General features: G+C 41.2%; 1 protein-coding gene across 1 annotated transcript in view; it reads left to right on the top strand.

The window, feature by feature from the left end:
• Positions 1-1,076: 1,076 nt before the first annotated feature.
• LOC139662051 (partitioning defective 3 homolog B-like) overlaps positions 1,077-24,145 on the top strand; it is a gene marked incomplete at its 3' end in the record, with an annotated part of 68,465 nt that continues 45,396 nt past the window's right edge. The window contains exons 1-2 of the mRNA XM_071540639.1: positions 1,077-1,194; positions 11,374-11,475. Coding sequence (XP_071396740.1) covers positions 1,078-1,194; positions 11,374-11,475 — 219 coding nt within the window. The remainder of the gene's footprint in view (positions 1,195-11,373; positions 11,476-24,145) is intronic.

Here is a 24,145-nt window from a genome sequence, read left to right as displayed (position 1 = left end):
TGCTTATCCCGGATGTATCGGTTATGAAGCGGATGCTGTGGACCGCTTGGAAATAGGAAATTTGCGAGAGGAAAAACTTATGGAATGATGCCCGAGCGACTGCATCCCTCCCTCCAAAGTTCAGCTAAGGTGGCTAACGTTAGCTAGCTCAGGTTTCGGCTAGCTATAACGTTGATGTGGAAGTTGGGATAAACGTTGTTTATATATGTCAAAGCACGTCGTTGTAATTCGCCTGATTTAGCGGACAGTGAGCGACAAGCTTGTTGCACAGTAAAGGCTTTCATCCCGAGCCTGTTTTCTTAGCCAGGCCAGGTTACACTAACAAAGTAACGTTACAGCTAGCAGACTAACGTTACTAGCTTCGGTTAAGTAAAGTTAGCTAGCGTTAGTTGGCTCTCGTAGTCTCAGTGAAGAATGGCATGACACAGACTGGCCTCGTTTGACCACTGCCAACTCAAATCCATCATCATGAAAAGGTTGGATTACTTTTGACACTTCTGGAAAATCGACAATTAGCCTACGCTACATGGTCCAAGTGCATTTCTAATATCGACACCTGTTGGATGCTGCTAGGGGAGAGGAGAGATGAGAAAGTAGCTGAAAGAAGAAGGAAGCGGTAACGTTGCTGATCACAACAACAAGTAATGTTGGAGCCCTATAAAGTTAATTAAGCCATTAATATCCTCTTGTGGCCTTAAGAGTTGGTACGTTGGGTTTTCATGGCTTCGACAGAAAGCAAGCAAATTTGATCATCTTGGTAAGGAGCACTACTGATTCGGGCCAACTTTGACAAGCTGTGTGACACTTGGGCATTGGACCACCAACGAGCCCTTTTCAGGGATGTAATTTTTCTCCTTTTTTTTAAGCATCTCATATTTTTGGATACAAGACCATTATCAATCCTGTTGCCCTGCTTTTCTCCTACCATTTCCTGCCTTCTCTGTTTTGGTCACATCCCTGCCTATTAATCAAGTGTCTGTGGCCCCTCTCCAACTTGGGGCCTTACTGCATCATTATCACCATCATTCCTCCCACATACAGAGGCCCTGCATCTTGGATGAAGCGGAGGGCGCTGTAATGAAGGTGACAGTGACATTTGGGCGGACAGGTGTGGTGGTGCCCTGTAAAGAGGGATGGACTGTGAGGGACCTCATCCAACAAGCCACACAGAGATACAGAAAACTGCTGGAACAGGTAGGCTACTATTCACAAGTTACACATGTGCCTGCTGTTCTTATCAGAGCAGGGAAGTAACGGATGTACCAGCCACTGGTCACAGTGACTGGTACATCCTAAGATGCACCAGCCACTTACATGACAACTACATTTTTATTATGGAATAGAATTTCGACATGATGACTGGTTTTGTCCAAGTGATGGCTGCTTATGTGTCCAACTGAGTGCAGAAGTAATTCCAAATAGTCCCAGTAATGAATAATTGTGACACTAATACAATGCTAAGAAGTTCAGAATGGTCTTTTAGCTAGATGGGTAAATCTGAGCTAACTGGCTAAATTTTAAAAGAATACAATATTTTGTCAATATTAATCTGTAAACTCTCCCACACAATCTTAAAAGGCGAGTGGCAGGGTTTTTTCTTTTCTCACAGAACTCAAATCTAATGTCATTGGACACATTGGCTAAAACTGAGACTTATTGCATCAAGAAATCTGGAAAAAATCTTGCTAAGTTTATCCACTAAGGCAGTGACACTGAATTTTTAGCGCTGGCCTCAGCTCCCTCTCATCGCCGCATGCCGCTTCTCCTTCTTTTTGTCTCTCTCTGTTTTCTCCTGTCATTATTGTTGCCCATGACTCTGTCAATGTTTTGCCCGGCACTTATTGCAGGCTAAGCCGTCCGGGGGGAATCCCTATTTGCCTCAGGCCGCCCAAGGTTTCTTCCAAGTTTTCCTACTAAGGTTTTTCTTGGGAGTTTTTCCTTGTGTGCATTTAGGGTCTAAGGCTGGGGTGCCAGGTAGGTTAGGCTATGTAGAATAGGTAGATAGATTGTCTGTCTTGCTAAATCTGCTCTTGCCTACCTTGTGTTTTTTGCTATGCTTGTCCTACACAATTTTGTTCACCATTAATTGTGTTTAGTTAGATCTAGCTAGACACATTCTCCTCTGAGACATGCTTGTGATAAATGGCTATATAAATAAACTTGACTTGACTTGACTTGACAAAGGAGGGTGACAAATAACAGTGTTTTTGTAGTTGTTTGTGCTACACAGCATGGCGTTTATGATTTTAAAATATTACGCCTAAATACACTTTTTAAAATTTGCCTGATGATAATTACTAGTCTGTATTCTGGTAAGTGGTCACTACAGTCTCTTGCCTCTCATTTCATGCATTATTGGGCCTCTTTCCAAGGTTATCATAGAGAATTTATTTTTTTCACCCCTAAGTGCATAAAAATATGAATGGAAGTGTGACCAAACAAAATATTCTAACTCTTGACATGGTTTTAGCCTCTTTGACCAAGCTGTTATCATACAGCCCATATCATATCATATCATCACATCATTCTTTTGTTGCCGACATCAGTAGGCTACATTATTCATTCTCAAAAGTAGTTTTATAATAATGTCTGAGATTTTCATGAACTCATAAAAGACTTGGAAAGGCTATATCACTTTTTATGAAACACCGGTTTCATAATAATAGTTGAGATTTTTCCCGAAGTCATAAAAGAATTAGAAAAGGCTCTATCATTTTCATATCATGAAAGTGCCATATGACTTTGACATCCCAAAGTCTTGGGAAATTAGACAAAGCCGTGGAGGTCCAGCTCTCCATAATTGCTGTATGAAAAATTAAAAGCGTTTCTGATATGAGTTGTGATTGGCCAGACAGGAGCGGGGCGCGAATCGTTTCCATTTTAGTCTTCAGTGTAAAATGCAAATGACTCCCTCTTGTGATTCCTTTATGACTGCTGCTGATTCCTTGTGCTGCTCTGGGGGCAGGGACCCTGTGACCCCCATCAGACAAGCAAATCTTCTCAGTGACTCACTTCATATTGGCTCCATTATTCAAAGAGCACACCAGTCATATAGATAGATAGGCGAAGTTTGGATTGAGAGAGGCGTGTTGAAGTTGTGTGTGTGCGTGTGTGTGGATGTGTGAGTGTTTGTGTTTATGTGCAGGCAGACGTAGAGACACCACTCCGGGATGCACTCATTCATTTCTATCCTTCTATCTCTCTCTTTCGCGCTCTCTCTCTCTCCCCTATGCTTCTTTCTTATTCTGCCTCCGTCGGTCTCTGTTTCATCTCTCTCTCCCACAACTCTCAGCACTCAGCCCCGTTGTCCATTTTGCCCTCCTTCACCTTATTTATGATCTCTTTCTTCTTTCTCATACACCTCCTCTTCACCCTCCACTTAGCCTTCTCTGCTCCGTCTTTCTTCTCACCCTTCCCTTTCATTTGACCTCTTCCTCCTCCTCTTCTACCACCTACTCTTCCTGTTTCACCACCTCCTTCACCTCCTCCTCTACCTCCTCTTCTTCTTTGTGGCATTCCTCTGTTCCTCCCTCTGTGTAATATTTGTTATAATATAGACTGTGCCCATTATAAACCTGGGCAGTATGTGAAAAGGAGTTGAATAGTTTACATTTTTAATAGTCTTTAAACAAACTGGTTGAGCAGCTGGTTTTAGGCAAGACCTGTATTGTCTTGTGTCAAATTTTAGGTAGTTTAAGTGTTCAGGAAGTTATTAGACGCCATGTTACAGTTTGCTTTATCTCAGGTCTAACACAACAACATGCAAAACAAACACAACAACGTTTTAGGTGTTATTAATGCTCACTGAGAGACAGAGTGAGTGCTCCAGGTGTGTTTTCCTGCGGCTGTGATGTGCGTAATGGAGCAGCTCTGTTCTCTATTGATTAGGTCTCTTGAGTATTTAAATTAAATACTTTGTTTTCTCTGTGTGTGTGGAAGAAATGCCTTGCTAAGCACAAACACTTGCTCTTGGCATGTGTTTTGTCCTGCTCTCCTTCTTCTTCCTGCACCTCTTCCTCTTCCTCTCTTCTTTATTCTTCTCTTCCTACTCTCTCTCCCACTCCTTCACCTCTTCGTCTCTTCTCCCCCTCCTATTCCGCTCCCATCATCCTTTGCCTTTCTTCTTCTCCTCCTACCATCATCCTTCCTACTTTTTGGTATAGCTTTGTCCCGCTCTTTCTCTTCTCTTCTTCTTCTCTTTCTCTTGCCCTTCCTGTTCGCATTAATCTTAGTCATCCTCCTCCTCTTTGTTTTCCCCCTTCTCCTCCTTTTCCACCTCCTCCTGCTCTTCCTCTTCCTCCTCCTCCTCCTCTCCTTCCATCTCTGTGGGATAGAGAACACATAGTTAGTCTCCCTAATTAGTACATCGCATCCCCCCTCTCTCTTTGTATTTGTATTTGTCATATATTCCTCTCTCGCTCTCTTCCCATCACTCAGTCATTTTCCTGTAATGCTAATCTGGTGTAGCCTTGTAATTATGGCTGTTAATGTGTTTCAGGATTAGAGAGCCAGGATATGTGTGTGTGTGTGTGTGCGTGCGTGCGTGCGTGTGTGTGTCTGTGTGTGGCTACAATCCCTAATCCCTCCCAGTGCCAGGCAAATCATGTTTTTAAAATGTCATACACACATCTCTCTCTCTCTCTCTCCCTCTCTCTCTCTCTCCTTCCCTCTCTCTACACCCCCTACCCCCCACCCACACATACATCTACTTGATCCTACTTACAAAAGCGTGGTGGTCGTATTAAAATCATTTTTTTTATCTTGTGTGGTTCAGTGCGCATCCACTGTAGCTAACTGATACTGGCAGTCCCATTTATCAGCTGCTTTGTTTGAAGTTCCCACAGCAGTGCTTAAGAGAAGCTAACACTCAGAATAGGCGTTAAAGCTGTGTTTTTGTGATCTTGAAAAGTGTTGGGGTCCTTGAGGTTTACTTTTGAATTGAGTAGCGGAGAGAATTTTTTTTATTTTTTTTGTATTTAGGTGCACTGAAAAGTTCCTTTTAGGTTGCACATTGACTGCAGCCTAATAGACTTAATATGCCTACTTTGTTTTATGCAGTATGCAACCAAGAGGGATAGGAGAGAGAAAAAGATTTGTAAAATAAAAGGAAATGAGAGAAAGAGTGCAATTGTGTTTATATGTAGGATATACTGGGTTTGGGTTATACTGCTGCATTGAAAGGTCCCTTCTAAGTATTCTGTAGTGTTTCAGGTTGAAAGGAAAAACTGTGAAACTGTAAGTTTTCAGTCTTATGTGATAACTCTGACTTATCTCCCACTTCGCTAAACATACTACCTTGAATTAGGCTGACCTGTTTAAGAACTGCAAAACATAACTCACTGACAGTGGTGCAAAGCTGTAGAAGAAAGCTTTACGGTAGAGAAATGGAGAAGTCAAAGCCAGAAATAAAAGCTAAAACACAGACAGAGAAAAGGAATATATCTTAAATATATAAAATACAATGGGCTGAAGTTTGCGATGGAGGTTGGAGCTATACTGGTGAACTGAAAGGCTCCTCCTTAGGTTGTCAGTAGCCTGTCACTCAGCAAGTGTGATAACATTAGGCTAATTATCATCGACCTCATTCAATACATCAAACAACAAAATGCTTCACTCAATGCACCACAATGTATTATTATCTGTTATGGAATGGGGAGAAGTGAAAAGACAGCTTGCTGATATTTATGATGCAGTGCTGTCACTTTTGATAGATGAACATAGAGGCAAAGCAGAAATGGTGGTAGGTGAAAGACAGGAGGAAATTATATGAAAGAAAAAAGAAAAATAAATAAGATTCTTTTAGGGAGGAGGCAGGGAGGAAATTAAGTTAAAATGAACTTTTTAAAGAAATCAGAAAAAAAGTTGAATGTAGGGAGATGGCTGAGATAGCAGGGAAGTGGGAGAGTGAGATGGAGGAAGGAGAGCATTTTTCTAAACAAGGGGAGTGGTCAGGAAGTTATTAGCCTGTTGACAGACTTCTTAATTACCTTAGAACAAACAAACAAGTGTGGGTGTGTATCTGTGTGTGTGTTTATGTGATTTCAAGTCCAGTCTCTGCTGAGAAGTATGTCTTGTGGAGTATCAAACCTGACATTCATAGCAGCATATTGTTGTTTTTTTTCCAAGTGAAATATGGTTTGTGTTGCCTATCTCAAATATATGTGTGTGTTTCTGTACATGTGTGTACAATTAGTACATATACTATTGTATGTGTATTAAACAGGCTGTACAAGTGTCTTGTGGGGTCCAGATATCTCCACAAGAATAGAAATAACCTGTGAAAGATTTGTGGACTGTGTGTGTTTGCATGTATGGATGTCTATGTTGAGGCTTACATGTATAGGTAGGTGGTTCATGCCTGCGTGTGTGTGCTGTGGTTTCATTAGCCCAGGGAGCGCCAGATGCTGGGGAGGAACGTTGAGGAGGCCTGGCCAAACAAGCTGATATCATCGTAAAACATCCTGGCCCTATGCCAGAGCACAGACAATTAGTCCTGAGAGGGAGGGGAGGGAGGGAGGGAGGGGCAGGCAGAAGACACCTGCCGCCTCCTCTGCAGACAAACCACAGGAATGTGTATTGGTTGAGCCTGACACCTATTCTATTTTTTCTGTTCTGCTCTATTCACCAAGTTAGGGATGGGTATAATGGCACACGTGTCGCCTTTGTCAACTTTAACAGCAGGAAAGTAAACCAGCCATCTAGAGTGTGCTGCCATCTGTGTCTTTTTCACAATAAGACTGGGCTCATTGCACCTTTAGTCAAGCAGCAGTGGATTTACACTGTGGATATACTAAAATTCACATACTGAAAAACCTTTGGCCTGCCAACTTTTTCCTAGCCAAACCATTGATAAATGAAAATGAATACTCTAGCATGCACATTAATTACAGATTTATTTACATTTGCAATTGATTGAACTGAATGTAAATTGACCCCAGCCCTGGTTTGAATGTAGGAAAGTGTTTTGATCACCCTGGCTTGTGAATTCTAAAATTGAACAATCATTTTCACTATTTTACCTTCCATATTGATCCTCAAAACAAAATGTAACCTACAAAGGATGTGTTAGACAAGGTGTTAAACAGTGAATACATCTATTTTTATCGTTTCCCACAAGTGGTTAAAATGCTAGTAAAATCAAACATTTAAACCCAAGATAAACGTAACTTTGCTTCATTAGATGACTAACACAATCACCTTGTGCACAGCTGCTGGAATGTCAACACAGTGTGTAATGGTTACCATGCCATTTCCACCAGCAATTTTCTGCCTTTGCGTTTCACAAAAGACAGGCTTTGTTACTACTAGGTCAAAAGCTGGGTCAAAACAAGAACAAGTTAACTAAAATCTTTGCTGGCTTGTCGTTTTTTCCACAGAATTTGGCTAGATGCCACGTCAGTGATGTCTTTACAAAGTGCTCTATGTAAAGACAGCTTTGGACCATTTATACTACATAATATTGGCATACTTGACCCGTAATGATATTTTAGATTTTAGGTAGAAATTGCAGTATTGTCACAATCCCAGACCCCGGTGGCAGCTGAACCCACCACCCCTTCTTCGCCCTGTAGTGGAAACCAGGCAACTGATTGTCTTGTACATGGTTTGTAGTTAAATAGTTTTGGCCCAGTACTGTACCCACATTTGGGAAGTGTATTTTTTCCTGGTGGAATTGATGTGAGCTTGCACAGGATTTTCTGTCTCTTTGACAAAGGCAGTGGCTTTGGTCTGGTAATGACTAGTACTGCTATTCTCATCATAAAACTCTTTTGCTAAATACAGTTGCCCTACGGTAAATACTGTTTCATGAAGGAACTGAATGGGATTCCTCAGCTCTCTCAGTCTGTAACAAACCTCTTGGCCCAAATACGCCCTACTGTAAGCAGAATTTTAAATGCAAATCTGACAAAACTCCCAGCCTACACTGACCTAGAGTACATGGTGTTTTTTTATGGGAACTGAATGAAATTGTTCGGCTCACTGTGTTCCTCGGCCTAGAACGGCTCTCTGTTTAGTGAGAGAGAGAGAGAGAGAGAGAGAGTGATAGGGTTAGAGACAAAACAGACAGTCCATTCCAGCATAAACACGTACCTGTTGGTGATGACTTTGAACAGTCTAGAAAGTTCAAAGTTTTACAATACTGGTGTAAATCTGAGGCAGAGGTTTTACTACAGCCTGCTAATCACACAGAGATAGCCCATTTCATAATTTTCTAGGTCATGTCCTGAGGGCTGAAAAACTAAAATTGCCCAGGATTATCTGTAATAGTATCATGCAAAACACTATATTCAAGTGCTAATCCCCCTGATTTTCAGATTAGATCAGTGTGTTTACAACTCCTTATCTTTAGGCTTACAATATCTGCTTGTCCCTTTGGGTTTTAAAACTGACAGAATTGGAGGTACAAGGTTTCTGCAGTTCACTGACAACACGCAACACTTAATCCATACAATCCTCCCAAATTTCAGATTAGATCAGTGTACCCACAACTCTTATCTCTCTACCTCTGTATCTCTGTCTCCTTAGCTTTATGGCTTCCCTACTGTAATGTGAGATCAAAAGGGGTTGTTGACCTCAAAATAACAGCAGGTCACCAAAGGAATGTGTGCTGTCAGTTTCTGCAAAAACCTTGTAGCTCCACATTCGCTGAATTTTCTCTGTAGCTATTAAGGCATGTAACATGATTATAATTGCCGTGCTGTGGCTCACATCTGCAGCAGTCAGTTTGAAATGTAGAGACAGGTTGCAGTGTTTCCTATGATATCAGATAAGTCATGCGCGCTTATATAGGAAGATGCAGATAGTTAGCAAATAAGTAGATAGTTTAAGACATCACAAATTCTAATGGTAATGCAATAACCAGAGAGAATAGGCTTTGCAGTTATAAAGCTGTTTTTATTACCTGTGAAGTCACTTAATGGGAAATTAGCTGGAGTTTAAATGGGTAGTTAGTTGGCTGTAAACAAGCCCAAGGAAATGTTCTATTTGATGCTACTCTGTACTCTTTTTGACCTGTTTTGATTGATAGCAGGTTTGCCCTGGCTTTTGTGGAAGTCTAGTCAGTAAAGTTGTTTGTAGAGTGGGTTACTGTACTGTATGTTTGGGGATTAGAGGGTGAAGACTTTCCATTAAACTGTTATAGGCAAAAGTAAAACTACTGGAACCCATTCTGAAGGCCAAATGGTAGGAAAATACACTATTGGGACTCAGTGAAAGGTTATGTGCAAAGATGAAGGAACAAAAGATACAAAATATTTTACATGACACTTTGGGGTTGAAATTTTCCTTCGCAATCATAAAAAGTGTTTAATATGGCCCGAGAAAACCATGATTGTAGCGCTCAAGGAAGATCAACAGTGTGCAAGAGTGGAAATAAAACAAAGCAAACCCAGTGTTCAAAACATCTCTCTCTCTCATACATCTGCCCTGGGTGTGAGCCAAGTCAATGTTACAATGGAGTCACACAATGAATTCCATCAGGGAAGGGAGGGATAGAGAGGGAGAGCCAGAGGGAGAGAGAATATAATAGTATAAACAGCCCTGGTGTCTATGAGTCAGACACAGTCTTGTGTAACAGTGATGGTTGAATGAAGGGTAATTTAAATTCATCGTTCTGTAACATAATGGAGAAAATGGCCGAAAGTGTTTTTTTTTTTGTGGACACAGGCTATATTTAACTTGGGATAAATAGTTTTTCTTAAGTAAGCAACGACAACCGTGTTCGGAAATTACTTGCATATATCAACCGGCGCCAGATGGCAGTGAAGAATGAGTAAACTCAGGATCGGTTATGTTTTCACACTTTTCCACGATTAATCATAAACAAGTGGATCACATTTTTGTCCAATATTAATGAGCTATAGTAAAAAGCAGTGTTTCAGCTAATATTGAATATGAGTGTGTGTGGGGGGGCTGCACATAGGCAACAGCCACCACCTAAAAGAATTTAGACTCAATTAGTATTGGTGTCATTTGGTCTAAATGCTGCTTTTTCTGGCATTTCCACCCCATTAAGAAAAGCCTGGAGAAACAGTAAGATGGATAGTAAAATAATATGCGATACATAGCAGTTGCATAGTATAGTAACACTTACTTTCCTATACCTCTGAATTCAACTGTACAACTTTCTTTTGAATAAGAGCTTTTGACTTGAAGCACCGCTCAGTTCAGGAATTGCTTATTTCAAGACTTTTTTTTTCTGTTTTTGACCTTAATGAACGGAGTTGACTAGCATTTCTAGTGCTCCTACAGGACACCAATCAGTTTGTACAGCCAGGTCAAATTTCTGGGTAGAATATCAAAGCTTGGTATTGAACAATATTGTTTCTTTTTTATTAACATGTACTTAAATGTATCAAAAAGCTTAAAAAATGTTGGATTCTTCCAATGAGAGCTCAAATGTTCCTATAAAAATGAATTGAGTTCATTCAAAAAGACGATGTCATGTATAATTGGTGTCAGAACTGGTATTGGCATCAAGAGTTCCAGTGATACGCAGGGATACAGAACAACTTTTTTCTCCCTCACCCTCTTCCTCATGAGAGTTTTTTGAAAAGCATTGACAAGCACCTGACCCTGAAAGAAAGACTTAATGGAGCACCACCCTGTAATGTTTTGAGTCATACCTTTCTCCAGGCTGTATGGTTTTGTGTGTGTGTGTGTGCGTGTGTGTGTGTGTGTGTGTTGTCTCAATATGTTGTTCAACAACCTGCTCTGTGTAGTCAGCTGTCCAGCGCAGGGGCGATGTCATTAATCACAGAACCAATACAACAGAGAGAGAGAGGGAGAGAAAGGGAGAGCGTGGGGCAGGCTGGAGTTGTAATCTGTACAAGTCACCTAGGGGAAGAGGTGTAAGATGTAGGGGGAGGGGGGGGGGAGGCAAAGACGAGGGCAGAGATGGAAGGAATAGGGGAGGGAGTGCAGAACAGGGAGAGGTATACAGCCTACTGTAAATCAGGAGGTGAAAGAGGGAGTTGGTGACCAGGAGAGGAGGCCCTTGTGGCTGCTGTGAGGTTTGGCATCTCCCTATTTAAGCTAATAGACAAGAGCAGCTTCCCAAGACTCTGTTTTGCACCAGGGTTAGTTGAATTCAGCGGTTCAGTGTGAGTGTGACAAATTCAAATATATCCGATTCAAATACAGTCTCTGCTGGCACCAGTCTCTTTCCATAAATCTGTACTCTCATGAATTTTGAGGGGGTTGACACCACCCAGAATGCTTCACAGTAACCTTTTACCATTACAGAAACCATCAGCACATTGCATCAGCACATTGCAGAAAACTTTTATCTACAAAATGTCACCGCTGATTTGTGGTATAGCTCTGTTCACATATTAGGATGTTGATTTGTCTTGATGACTTCCTGTGTTTCAGGAAGGGGACTTCCTGGTTCGGACCCACCATGTGGAATACTGTGATGGGGGGATCCTGGACCCCGATGATATACTGAGCGACCTGGTAGAGGACAAAGACAAGGTAAGAGCACCCCAATGGGTAGCACCCATCTGGGTGGTACTGCTCCTGTGATCTGAGATAGTAACAAAAGAGATTGGTGACTTTGACTTCCTCTGCTTGTTACGCTGGCTTTACACAAAGTGGTAGCATCTAAACTTCTGCAAACCTTTCCTCTTGCTTTTCTGCTGCCTGGATGATTATAACTAGTATCAGGAGTGACTTCAGAGATATGGTCCAAAGTATACTGGAGCACACGGATTAAAGGCAACAAACTTTATTGCAGAACGTTTTGATGCCAAGTGCGTCTTCATCAGAGTCGATAACTAGCCTAATGTTAGTTGAAACTTAATGTTATTACCTGGTGTGCAGATTTAAGGCCAAAAAATTACTTTTATGCGTGTCAAAGAGTTTACACTTTGTCGACCGGCAAATTGAGTGCCCCAATACCTGAGTGACTAACAGTGAGGTAGGCAGACAGATCCATCCATCCCACCAGCTATCCAGCCAGCCAACCCACCAGGAAGAAAAACGGCTAGCAAGACAGCTTGCCCTCCCTGCAGACAGCTATGTGGCATTTAAGTCGCCGTTTTTAAGTCAGTGTCACCAGTCCACCATCATCCTAATTGAATCCCTGAGATTGCAGATCCCTCTCATATAATGCAATGCTTTTGATTTATTCCTATTAATTAGTCTCATATTACTGTGGGCGAACCGCCTATGTGCACAAGGGTATGTGTGTGTGTAAGTCTGTGCATTGTATTGTGTGTGTGTGTTTGCACACCAGAGGATTGAGCTGCAGTGGCCTATAAGCCACTCCCTTGGATAGAATAGTGCCTCACAAGCAGAATTCAAAAGGAAAAGGTTTTAACTTGCCTTAAGCGTTAGGCTATGTCATTAGCAATTCACTTTTGGGGGCTTTGCAAACTTAATCCATATATTCTCTATTTTTCTTCTTTTTTTCCCCTGAGGAAAGTGTCATTTTTCATTTTCCCCTTCGGAAAGTGGAATTTTTTTCCTACTCTTTCATGGACTCTCTGACATTATTAGAATGTGATAAATGGCCTAGATTAAGGCTTTTTGAACCATGGCTCAGGACCCTAAATGAATCTTGAGCCTACTTCTGGTGGGTCTGCACATAAAAACAGTATCAACATTTTTTAATGAGCCAGTGGTGAACTAAATTTCTAATTTGGGACACAGCCTGAAAAAGTTGAAGAACCCACAGGCTAGATCATGCTACTCTAAAATGTATATTACCCTGTCCTTGGTTCATATGCCTTTAGGATGGATACATACTGCAAGATTTGTGGGAGATTCTCTGAACTAATTAAGCACAAAGTTGCGTTAGTAGGCAATTTCTCTCAGAGTGCTTTAAGAAAACCTCTGGGGAGAACTGAAGTGATCCCTCCAATCACATAAATTTAGATGGGAAAACATAATTTGGTATAAATTGTAACAAGTATTTTTTAACGCAGTGACACAACTGGGTTCACAGGGCTAACCAGGACTCAGGCCTGCTCTGTTCACGTCATCGTTATTTTGTCAAATCATCATTTCTGTGGTTCTTTTTGGATGTTGTGGCCAAGAGATGATTTATTAGCGGGGGGATAGTTACAACAAAATGAACAATGTTTTTAATCTCGAGTTCTAAACATTTTGAGATGGCCTTGCCCTTGACAAGGTCCCCATAGCCCTGCAGTGGAAAAGTGTCTAATGAGTACCATCTTTAGGGTGAAGCAATAATATTCCCACAACATTCTTTAGAGGGAGGCGGCAGCCTAGATTGTTCTCTCTGTCAGATGAGCTACTCTGTCTGTCTGTCTGTCTGTCTGTCTTTTTTCCTTCCTTTAACCAGGCATGAACAAATTCTTATTGGTAATTATGACCAATGAAAAGCCCTTTTGATGGGTGATGGGTGGGAGGGGTTACAACATGATACACAGCCAACACTCACACCCTAAGGTCAGAATCCATGGGCTGTATCAATTAGCGACCGGAGCAATAACAGAGTCAGGAGACCAGCGTCTGACCTAGGGGATTACTATTATGAGAGCCTGTTGCCATGGTTTTGTAGTGTTTCAAAGAGCAGCATACACTGGTCATGCTGTTGACTAGTTTTCACCCACCCTAAGGCACTGTGTTCCTGTTTGTAAAGCCGTTGTATGTGGAGGTGTTAATGTCTGGAGTTCCCCTGATCAGTCCTGGGAGCATGGAGAATGTAATGTATCTGTTTTACAACCACACACTCTCTGTAAGACCCTGACAGAGTAAAAACCCCTGGCCACAGCTCCATGAAAGCGGTTGGAAAATAAGGTTGTACATAACACTCGATTGCGTAGGCCAGGACCAAATGTACCTTGATTTGAGGGGCTGGGGTTGGAGTTGGGGATGAGGGCACGATTGGCACGATTCCAGACGGCCTTGCTCCCTGGAGGGACTGGTGTGTGCTGTTGCTATGGAGATGGAGTGTTCTAAACCTGTCAGCTAGTTAGCTACAGTTGGTGCCAGCCATAGCCAGTGTTTGCTCAGGTTGTTGGTTCAGGGCCTTTAGTTGGGCGGGATGGTTATATGTGTGTGTGTGTGTGTGTTCATGTCATCAGTGCAAGATTTGAATTCTTGAAGCTGCTGCTAGGCCCTGTTGATTTTATCATCATTTTTTCAACACTGGACAGCCAGAGGTGTGAATCTTCACTGGCCTCACAATTCGATTCGATTACGATTCAGCAGGTTACGATGCGATTATAAAACAATTATTGATGCATCTTGATGCATCTTGATGCATCAACATTTTTTATTTCTATACATGATTTATTTTTTCTCACTGTGTGACAACTTGCTACTTTTAAAACATAGCATATTTGTAATGATCCATAATTAAAATAAACAGATGAATTTAAATTAATCTGTTTATTTTAATTATGGATCATTGAATTTACTAAATTTATCTGTTTATTTTAATTATGGATCATTACAAATGATCCATAATTTAACAAACAGACAAACAGAGATGCAAACTCCTCACCTTTCGGCGAAATTTGCCGTTTTGAGATCAAAATAGGTCACCTACGAGATTCGTGTAGATCCGAGGGGAAATTTTTTTTAGGGGGAGGGGGTTGGTCAGGTTGATCAGGTTAGATGCAGAATTGGTTAATTGAGGTTAAACAGACTGAGCACTGAGTTATTTTCTTCACCTCAGAGTTGGTTTAAGTTGTTTAAGTGCTGTAGTGTGTATTGGTCAGCCGGTCTCATTGTTTGTTACTGCTGATCGCTGCTCCGCTGTGCTAACGGTAGTCTCTGAATGACGGTGTAGAAAGTTAATAATATTGTTTGTCTCGCAAAGGTAATTATTGAGTCATTAAATCAAAAAATGCTTGCAACCGCGGCCACCTTTTTTGAAGATGAACTACAAAAAACATGGATGTATTGACAAGATAACTCTAGCGTTGACTGTCCGGGTGCTGCACTGCCCTCGCAGTTGAGTTCCGCCTTTTTCGTTCCGTCAACATCACGTTATTAACTAACATTTAGAATCGATTCAGAATCGTCCACGTCCGCATCGCGATGCATCTTAGAATCGAGAAATTTCCACACCTCTATTGACAGCGGTGCCACCTGCCGTAATGCCCCCTCCCACTTTAGACAGTCCTGACCAATCAGTACACTCGGTGTGAGGACCTGCTTTTTTGTAGAGTGATATGTATATAGCCCACTGGCCGTGAGCGTTATATGAGCGTTGTCAACGTCTTCATGCATTAATGTCACCAAGACAAATTCCTGTGCACTTATTGCACTTCGGAAATGAGGTGATTCCGACTCTGATTGGACCTATCAAACGCGAAGCAGAAGTAGAATAGTAATGGGTATTTGAATCCGAGCTTTCTGAGATGTCGTGGCCTGCCCCATCATTCTGAATAGTACTACGGAAGCACTCTGTTTCTTTAACATGCAGTCAATGTTTTTGGTGTTGTCGGGAGAGCCATCTATCAAAAAAGGAGAAATGGATTAGGCTGTTATAAGAGCTGGAAGTAGAAAGACTAGATGAGTGATGGGTCATTTGAATGGCAGGTTGACAGTTGGTAAGAACTGGTTTAGCAGGTTTCTACATTGAGGTTGGAATTACGATGACTGTAAACGCATGTGTGTGTGTTTGTGTGTGTGTTTCTGGTTATTCTTTAGGTACACTGCTGTATAGCCTCCCTGAAGACACACATTTAGTGAGAACTATTCTGCAGTTTTTTTTTCTTTTTCATCAACTCTCTCCCGACACACACATTCACACAAAAAAGGCTAATAATATCCTGCTTATTGTTAATATCCTCTGAATGCCTGCAGTGAAATCCCACAAAACACACTTCACAGTATGAAAGCACACACACACATATACACACAGACACACACAGACACTTTTCAGTGTTGAGATCGAATATAAAGTGCCACACAGTAACACACCAAAACACACATACGCACACAGACACACAGAGAATTAAACTCCACAGAATGATACCCTGCAAAACACACTTCTCAGCAGCAGAGATTGCATATGAAATGAAAGTGTGAAATATTCATTGGATTCTGAAGCGAGGCTCTCATAGTATTACTGGAGCTGAGATGAATAAATGGCTCCTAATCCCAGATGAGTGTTTTACTGTAGACAGACTCAGACTGACTGGCTTTAGGTTTAAAACCACTGAGAATAGGGAGAAGATTTTTGAAGTGTGTTGAAGACAGAGGTCAAAAAATACAGTTTTAAAAATCCATAATTGTAATAAACGCAAATGCTCTATTTGGAAAGACTTTAAATGTTTGTGAGTTTGAGGAGATTTATCTGGGTACTCTGATATACACAGGGGGAGTTTGTGTGTGTGTGTGTTTTTTTTTTTTCAGTGGAGGAAATGCATTAGAGTGAATTTATATCCAAAACAAAAAAGCCACTGAGGGGCTGCTAATGGGGCCAGCTATTAATGATGCGTATACCAAGGAAACCAATACACTGATAATACAATGTGTTGTTATCAAAACAAAATATAAACCAAATACATAGTGCCTATATGGCTCCAACATATAGGCTATTAAACATCAGAAAGTGTGTTTCCACAACAAAATATGTACTTCCTTGTTTAGTATTCTGTGACTGATTCAGCTGGGTCTCGGGACAGTTGAATTTTCTCCAAACTCACCCTCCTGGCCCTCCAAAAGCAAGAAACAACCTAAACAATGAAGACCAATTACTGTGCGCTTGAGTTAAGATTCATAACCACTGAGAAATTGGGATTTATATTTATTGGTACCAGCTGAGCCTGGGGAGCTGATATCTTAGCAACTGTCTTTGTGTATGGTTCCTGTCTTCATTATTGGAATTTTCTTTCTTCTTCACAATGAAATCAAGAGGGGCAACTATAAATCGATCTCTGTTCATCCATCGGTCCGTCATGCATGGTATCTCAGACACCATCGATTGTATTTTGATGAAATGAGGGGGAATGATGCATTTCACAACTGTGTTCTGCTCTTTTCTACACTGATCAGGTCAAAACAAGGTGACACATTTGCTTCTGTTGTCTTGCGTAAAGTGTCTTTGCCATCTTGCAATCAGGGCAGGAAACAATCTTTCTTATCCACTAGCCTCAGTGGGTGTTATATTCAAAATTTACACATTAAAAGACAAGATTGACTCCTCTGTCTCTCCTCCTGACTGCCACCTACAGTTACTACTAGGCTTCTGCAGCATCCATCTGAGGGTTGCTTTCCTCATAGTTGTGTGCCTTTAATTGCTAATTTATCAGTCCTATATATAATGATAATAATAAGACAACAAATAATAACATAGCTACATGCTTCAACTAGAACACGAGAAATATAGAGTGGGGAAACTTTTTTTGTGTGTGCTGTATTCAGGTTTGCCTGTAGACCCATTTCCCCTTCTGTTTTTTTCTCCATTACCTTAATGTCTCCCACGCATGTTGTTTTTCAAGCCCACTCTTAGCTTTATGCCAAAGAAAATGAAAAGTAAGCAGGAAATATGGATTCCCATCAGCATTTTCTATGTAGCCGGCAGTGTAGTTCCTAATGTATTTTTCCCATCTGAGGAGGTATTGCAGAAACAGCCTTAGAGAGACCGGGGGTTTGTTTTAAAGGTTAGCTGGTAATGGAGAGAGAGAGGGAGAGAGAGGGGAAGTATAGTTGTCTGGTTGTATGATATTGATGTTTGTTCAGGGAGGTTAATGACACACACACTTAATCAAGCACGCTCACACACACAAATTGAAGTTCATAGCATGCATATATCCATTCGCACAAGTGAGCGTTAAACATAAACATTCTTGTTCAAAACATGCATACACAGCAAGCATGCATGCTGCATAAACACACACATAGCTCCTTCTCGCACATTCACAGCGCACACACACACAGCACACACTGTATATACACACACACACACACACACACTCACAGGGAGAATATGTTGAATGTTATTGATGAATGTGGAGAAGGTTAATTAAAACCTCCAGTCAGTCATCACACAGCGGAACAGCCATGCAATCATGGCTGCAACAACAATCAAACTCACACAAACACACACATAAAGACAGAATGACAAAAGCATACACACCCAAATACACAACAAGGTGGCAGAGACACACACACACACACACACACACACACACAGACATGCATAATGTTACATATACGTGCATGCAAAAGGATAGACACACATGTGCTTCTTAATGTTAAACAAACACAGGCATGTAGGCATTAATGGAACACAGCAGACTTGTCTTAATTAATCTCAGTCAACAAACACGTTGGAAAGTACAGGTGTATCAAGCTCAAAAGTAGTTTAGTGAAATTCAACCTTTTTCCTTTTTTCAGTCATCCAAGGACACTAAGAATTGTCTGGTAGCCAATTATTTGAGGGATACAAGCTTTGTGTTACAGTGTACCAAGAAAGAATTGGCTGCAGTTGCTGCTTTAGCAGTAAAGCAGAATAGATACAAAGTGGAAAAGTGTATAGCTCAGTGGGTAGAGAATGGCACTAACACAGCCGGGGTTAAGGCTTTGATTCCCACTGTGGAAACTCATGCTATAAATGTGTGCAGTCATGGTACTGTAAAGCGCGTTTGATAAGAGGGTCAACCAAATGTTGCATATTGCTCTGCAGTGGTTGCCATTGTAAACCTTGGGAAGTCTATTCAGATTCATCTGTTAAATTGAGCCTATTACATGCAAACATTTAACAATTGAGAGGCCTCTGATCTCTCTCTCTCTCTCTCTCTCTCTCTCTCTCTCCCCCATTTTTCCCCTCTACCCCCTCTATCTCACCATTCATTGAGCAGGGCTATAATCAAGGCTAATCATTTGCTATTCACCCCATTGACAGCTGGACACACACACACACACACACGCACACACGCACACACACACACACACACACACACACACACACACACACACACACACACAGTGTTGCCACTGGTGTGATTATATTGCATCCCTATTCTGATCTCGACACCATTAACCCCCAGCAGTGCTTCCTATTGATACAGATTCCAGCAGAATTATAAATATTCATGTAATATGGTGAATTCATTGGCTAAGCTTCCTTTAAACACCTTATACTATAGGCCTACGTTTTGCTGGATACTTGCTAACAGTGCGACACTGTTGGCCTTGTAAAATCTATTCTGTAAAGAGGTTTTATCGGAGTATTTAAGCTTTTTGAACATGAGAAGTTGAGCATGCTTGGGCGCCAAGCCCATGAAAACATTAGGAACAGACCTGTGACTTATTTTGGTTCCCAACTCATAGTTTAGCTAACATTGGCCTTAATGAGGACCTGTGGACTCACTCAGCCTGAAGCTGAATTGAATCTGTATAAAGCAGACATAGACCCTGCTTTACCTTATTGTAATATTCCATATTAGACCTTGCACTGGGAGGGATTATGACCTAGATGAATGGAGGGAAACACTCTGCTGTGCCTGCAGAGTTTAATAGAAGACCAGATTCACTGATTTGAACAATGTAGAATAGAATTTTTAAATAGAATCATTTACAAATAGAATCATTTAATACACAGGATCGGATGTAACTATCCCCTGTGCTACTAAAGTAGGGTGAGAGCCTACGTAGAAATCTGGCACGTCAGAAGAAAGAAGGGTGGGGAAGAGCTGGTGTATGATTGGGGTTATCCAGTGGGCACCACCTCAAAAGATATTTTGTTGAATTAGGGCCACAGTGCCTCCAGAATGTAATCCTCCAGGAACTTGTTTGTTAATTGGCCTTTAAATTCTGTTAAAATACAATTTGAATTGATCAAACTTGAAGCATGTCTGCCTGGCTATTATACTGTCTGGCTGGCTGATGAGATGAAACAACCATAAGGAGTCTAACTGAGAGACGGTCAGTTGGACAGTTGGTGGACTCAAGGCAACTCAGCGGGGGTCCATTGTGTGTGATTGTGTATGTGCATTTGTGTGTTTGTGTGTATACACGCACATGTACATGTTTCAGTTTTTCAGTCAGCCAAAACCATTTGCTGGAGAAGAGAAACAGGCCAACAGTTCATCTCTCAGTTTGATAATGTTCAAACCACGCTGTCATTTTCTTTGTCTCTTTCTTTTCCTCTCTTGCTTTTTGTCTGTCTGTCTTTGTTTGCCTGGCCCTAGTGTACATCCTCCAATTGCAACCAGTTGTCATCACATGGAGGGGGCAGGGGGGAACAGACAGACAGATCAGTCGTCGCAGTCAAGAAAAAACATGAAAAAAGGCTGCAGTGCATTCCCAATATGAAGCAGTAACACAAGACACACACGGGACTAAACCAGCACACTCTGAGGGAGGCTCTGTGAAGTGTCGCCTGTGTTTAGGCTACCTACTGTGCTGGCTCTAAATAAACTTTAAATCAGCTTGAGCATAACTTTTTTTCTGTGTGTGCTTCCCCATTTGAGTGTCTTGCACTAGGCTACATATTAAACGATTAAAGATCAAAGTAATTGAAATTGGCAAAAAATGAGCAAGGGATCTTCTGTCCCTGATCTATTTGTCTAATTGCCATACTTTGCCATTGCCATACTGTCTTTCTCTTTCCGTCACTCACAGTCTTTCTTGCTCCCTCTCATTCTCTCTCACACACTCTTGCTCTCTCTCGCTCTCTCTTTTTCTCTGACCTGTTCAATGCATCCTGTCACTCTTGGCCCTTCCCGCTCACAGTCACCCATGTCTGAAACATCGAAATCATTTACCAATTAACCAAATCTCCCTTAATTAGGAAATTATTCAGAGCAGGTGCCCTGTTATCAGCAGGCCCCTCCCTCCCTTCTGCGCTCTCTAATTCCACAGTTTTCCAAAGCCATCAACATGAAAACCATGTTGATCAGTGGTAAATAACACAACCCGCTGCTGCTCACAGCTGCTGCTCTCTAATAGTTAGTTTCTTCTTTCATCTGTTTTTGCATTCATTTCTCTTATTTCTCTTTCTCTTTTTCACTTTCTTTTCCTCATTTTCTCTTTATGTCTTTCTGTCTGTCTTTCTAAGCATTGCATATCTGTTTTCTCTGTAACTTACAGCCTACTCGCATATTAATGTTGGCTGGACTTGATAGTTCTTAATACAAATGAACCAATTAAGAGCTTATGAAAATGTTCGTTTAGCAAGCGTAAGTGAGGAATGATAATGTTTGGCTGCTACAGTATTTATGTAGACGTGCACACACACAAACATAGACACACATATACACACATATACACACTGAAACTAATTTGGCCGAGCTATTGTGTGTGTTGCATCATTTACAGATTGATTGCTGTCATCACTGATTGTGTGAACTGGTAATGGCATTTATGCTGGGGTTGGAATTTAATCATTTAGACATTCATCATTGCAGATCATTTTAGTTTAACTTTTTATGAGGGAAATAGGTTATGAAGCTCACAGCTTTTCAAATTCAAATGTGTTTTTTTTTTTATTTGGCAATGTAGTGTAATCAATTCAGATTATGTTGTGTGTGCATAGTGTGTGTGTATAGTATATAGACTATAGCCATCAAGAGCAGCTCTGCTTTCTTAGTGCATTTTTAAATTCAAACAGGCTATGGAACAAAATATCATTAATACCCATTATACTGTGATCTGCGTGTACAAATATCCCACAAATATATAGGCCTATGTGTTTGTGAGCTTGTGCATGTATGCTAGCATATGGGTGTGTTGGTGTGCATGTAGGCTATGCTAGCATCTGGGCTTATGTGTGTATGTAGCCTGTGCACATGGATTTATTGAAGAACCCTTAAGTATCTCACCCTGCTATTAACTGTGCTGAAAGTTCTTTCATGCCTGCCTTTACCTCCTGTTTTCTTTCATTCGTTTTTCTCTCAATTCTTTCATTCTGAAAGATAGTAGACTCCTGCTGGGATCAGCTGTGTAAATGGATGAATGGATTCGGGGTGTGTTGAGAAAATGAACGAGTGAGATATATCTGCCAATGGAGATTTGTATTTTGCGCTCCTGTGAAAGATAGATATCTCCTTGGAAAATATAGCTAAAGTTTGTTTCTCTTTTTAGATTTGTTTGTTTCTCTTTTTTGACCAATGAAGTTGATTAGCATATCACATCTACATGCTCTGGGTCTTGTTTGAAATTGTTCTCAAATATACAAATATAAATGTACAAATGTTTGATATAAATTTGTTATTGGTGAAATATTGATGCCAGCATGTGTGAGAAATGTATGTGCACAGTTTACCTGTAGCACCCCAGGATGGATGGATAAATGGGCTCATAGATGAGTAAAGGAGAAAGGGAGTAAAGTGAAGGAGGGAAATGATTTTGGAAGGAATAAGGGAGTTAAAGGGTGTTGGAAGGAGAGATTATAGGACCTGGGAGGGATGCCTGTGCTTTCCTTAGCTTTAAGAGAGGCTTGGTTTTACACGGCATGGTGATTTGAAGACTACAAGAGCATACAGCAGCCTTCGGGGGCAAACAGAAGGCTTTTGGAAGCCCAAGACACTTTTGGAAGTCATGTAAATACATTATACAAAGAAACAAAGTTAGAGAATGTCTAGTGTATTTCCTGTTTTCATTGAAGTGGTCAGAAAATGTGGAAGACTGGAGGAAGGAGATGGGGAAAGAACAAAAGAAGGGATGTCGGTAGTGGAGGTGAATGGATGGATGGAGGGAATAGAGGTATGAAGGATGGATAGAAGGATAGCTAGAGGGATGGAGGTCAGGGCAGAGAGAGGTAAGGAAAGCAGAGGGAGTGGAGGTGGGTGGAATGACTGAGAGAAGTGTGTGTGTGTCTGTGTGTTTCTGTGTCTGTGAGATGGGGGAAGCGTAAGCCTAATTGCCCCTCTTCACTTTCCTCCCCATCATCCATTAAATCCTCCATCAAAAATAGCAAAAGGCTTTAGAAAGAGCCCCTAATGCAGAGTAAATTATTGGTATCCTGCAGAAACCTTGTATATCCAATTTTTCCTCTTTTCGTACTGTAATTGACAGCTAACATTGTCCACAACGTGTAGAAAATGTTTCATTATTGTAATTCACAGCTGGCATCGGCTGTATTTGGAGATAGCCTCTCTCTCGCTGCCTCTCTTTACCTCTCTCTCTCACAAACTACTCAGCCTGCTCACTAGCTTTCTTTCACAACCTTTTTGAATCCCTCTCTCCCTCACTATCTCTTTCTCTTCCTTCTCCTCAGTCTTCATCCTGCTCTCTTTCTCCCTGTCCCTCCTCTCCCTCTGCTTCCACCTCTCTATCTCCTTTCTCCTCCTCCTCTCTCTTTCTTTCTCCCCCTCACTCTCTCCAGCTCAGAGCTGTCACTTTGAGGAACAAAAGAGCAGCCAATCAGAGTCAGGCAATTATGACCCTGATGGAAGGGTAATTACCCACAATGCCCCATAATCCTCCTCTACAGTTTTCACCATACATGACATGTACATTAAGTCTATAGACATGCTGACAGGAACATATGTGCATGTACATGCACACACACACACACACACACACACAAATACCCTTGGATTCACACACTAACACACAAATGCAGGCACATGTAATGCACACACACACACACACACACACACACACACACACACACACACACACACACACACACACACACACACACACACACACACACACACACACGTTAACTTGGCGATCATTGGCTTTAGCCTGGGTTCATAAAATGACACACACACATACATAGAGGAATACATTAGCATGACACAAAGCAGCGGTTTCAGCCTTGATTTATAAAGATGATGCAATTGCAACATGATTATTTATAGCGGCTTATTCTGGTGTGACAAGATAATAAAGACAATAGACAACAGACAGACAGACAGACAGACAGACCGTATTTGTATGTATGGCATATTGTGTTAGTTCATGTTTGTACATTTAGGCAGTTGCTGATAAAGTGCTTACAGCATTAGTGTGTGTGTTTCTGGGTGACATGTCGATATTAATTGAACCATGAACCAGATCAAAACAATGTCACTTACAAGGGATTAGACAAACATACACAAATACTGAGAAACAGCAGTATCAGGCTAGACTATATGAGTGGGTGGCTTCTGACACAGTCTGCATTTAATCGTCTTTCAGACATTTTAATCTCAGGCAATTTAACAATCAACTTGGTATTTAAACTAAGTAAATGAGCATCCACCAAATCACATTGTTAACCTTG

Source organism: Centroberyx affinis, unplaced genomic scaffold (assembly GCF_046629955.1).
Source record: "Centroberyx affinis isolate AG114_WGS23_722 - 3 ecotype Tasmania unplaced genomic scaffold, CSIRO-AGI_Caff_v1 ptg003703l_1, whole genome shotgun sequence".
NCBI classification, from domain to species: Eukaryota; Metazoa; Chordata; class Actinopteri; order Beryciformes; family Berycidae; genus Centroberyx; species Centroberyx affinis.
This window is presented reverse-complemented; position numbering and strand designations above follow the sequence as displayed.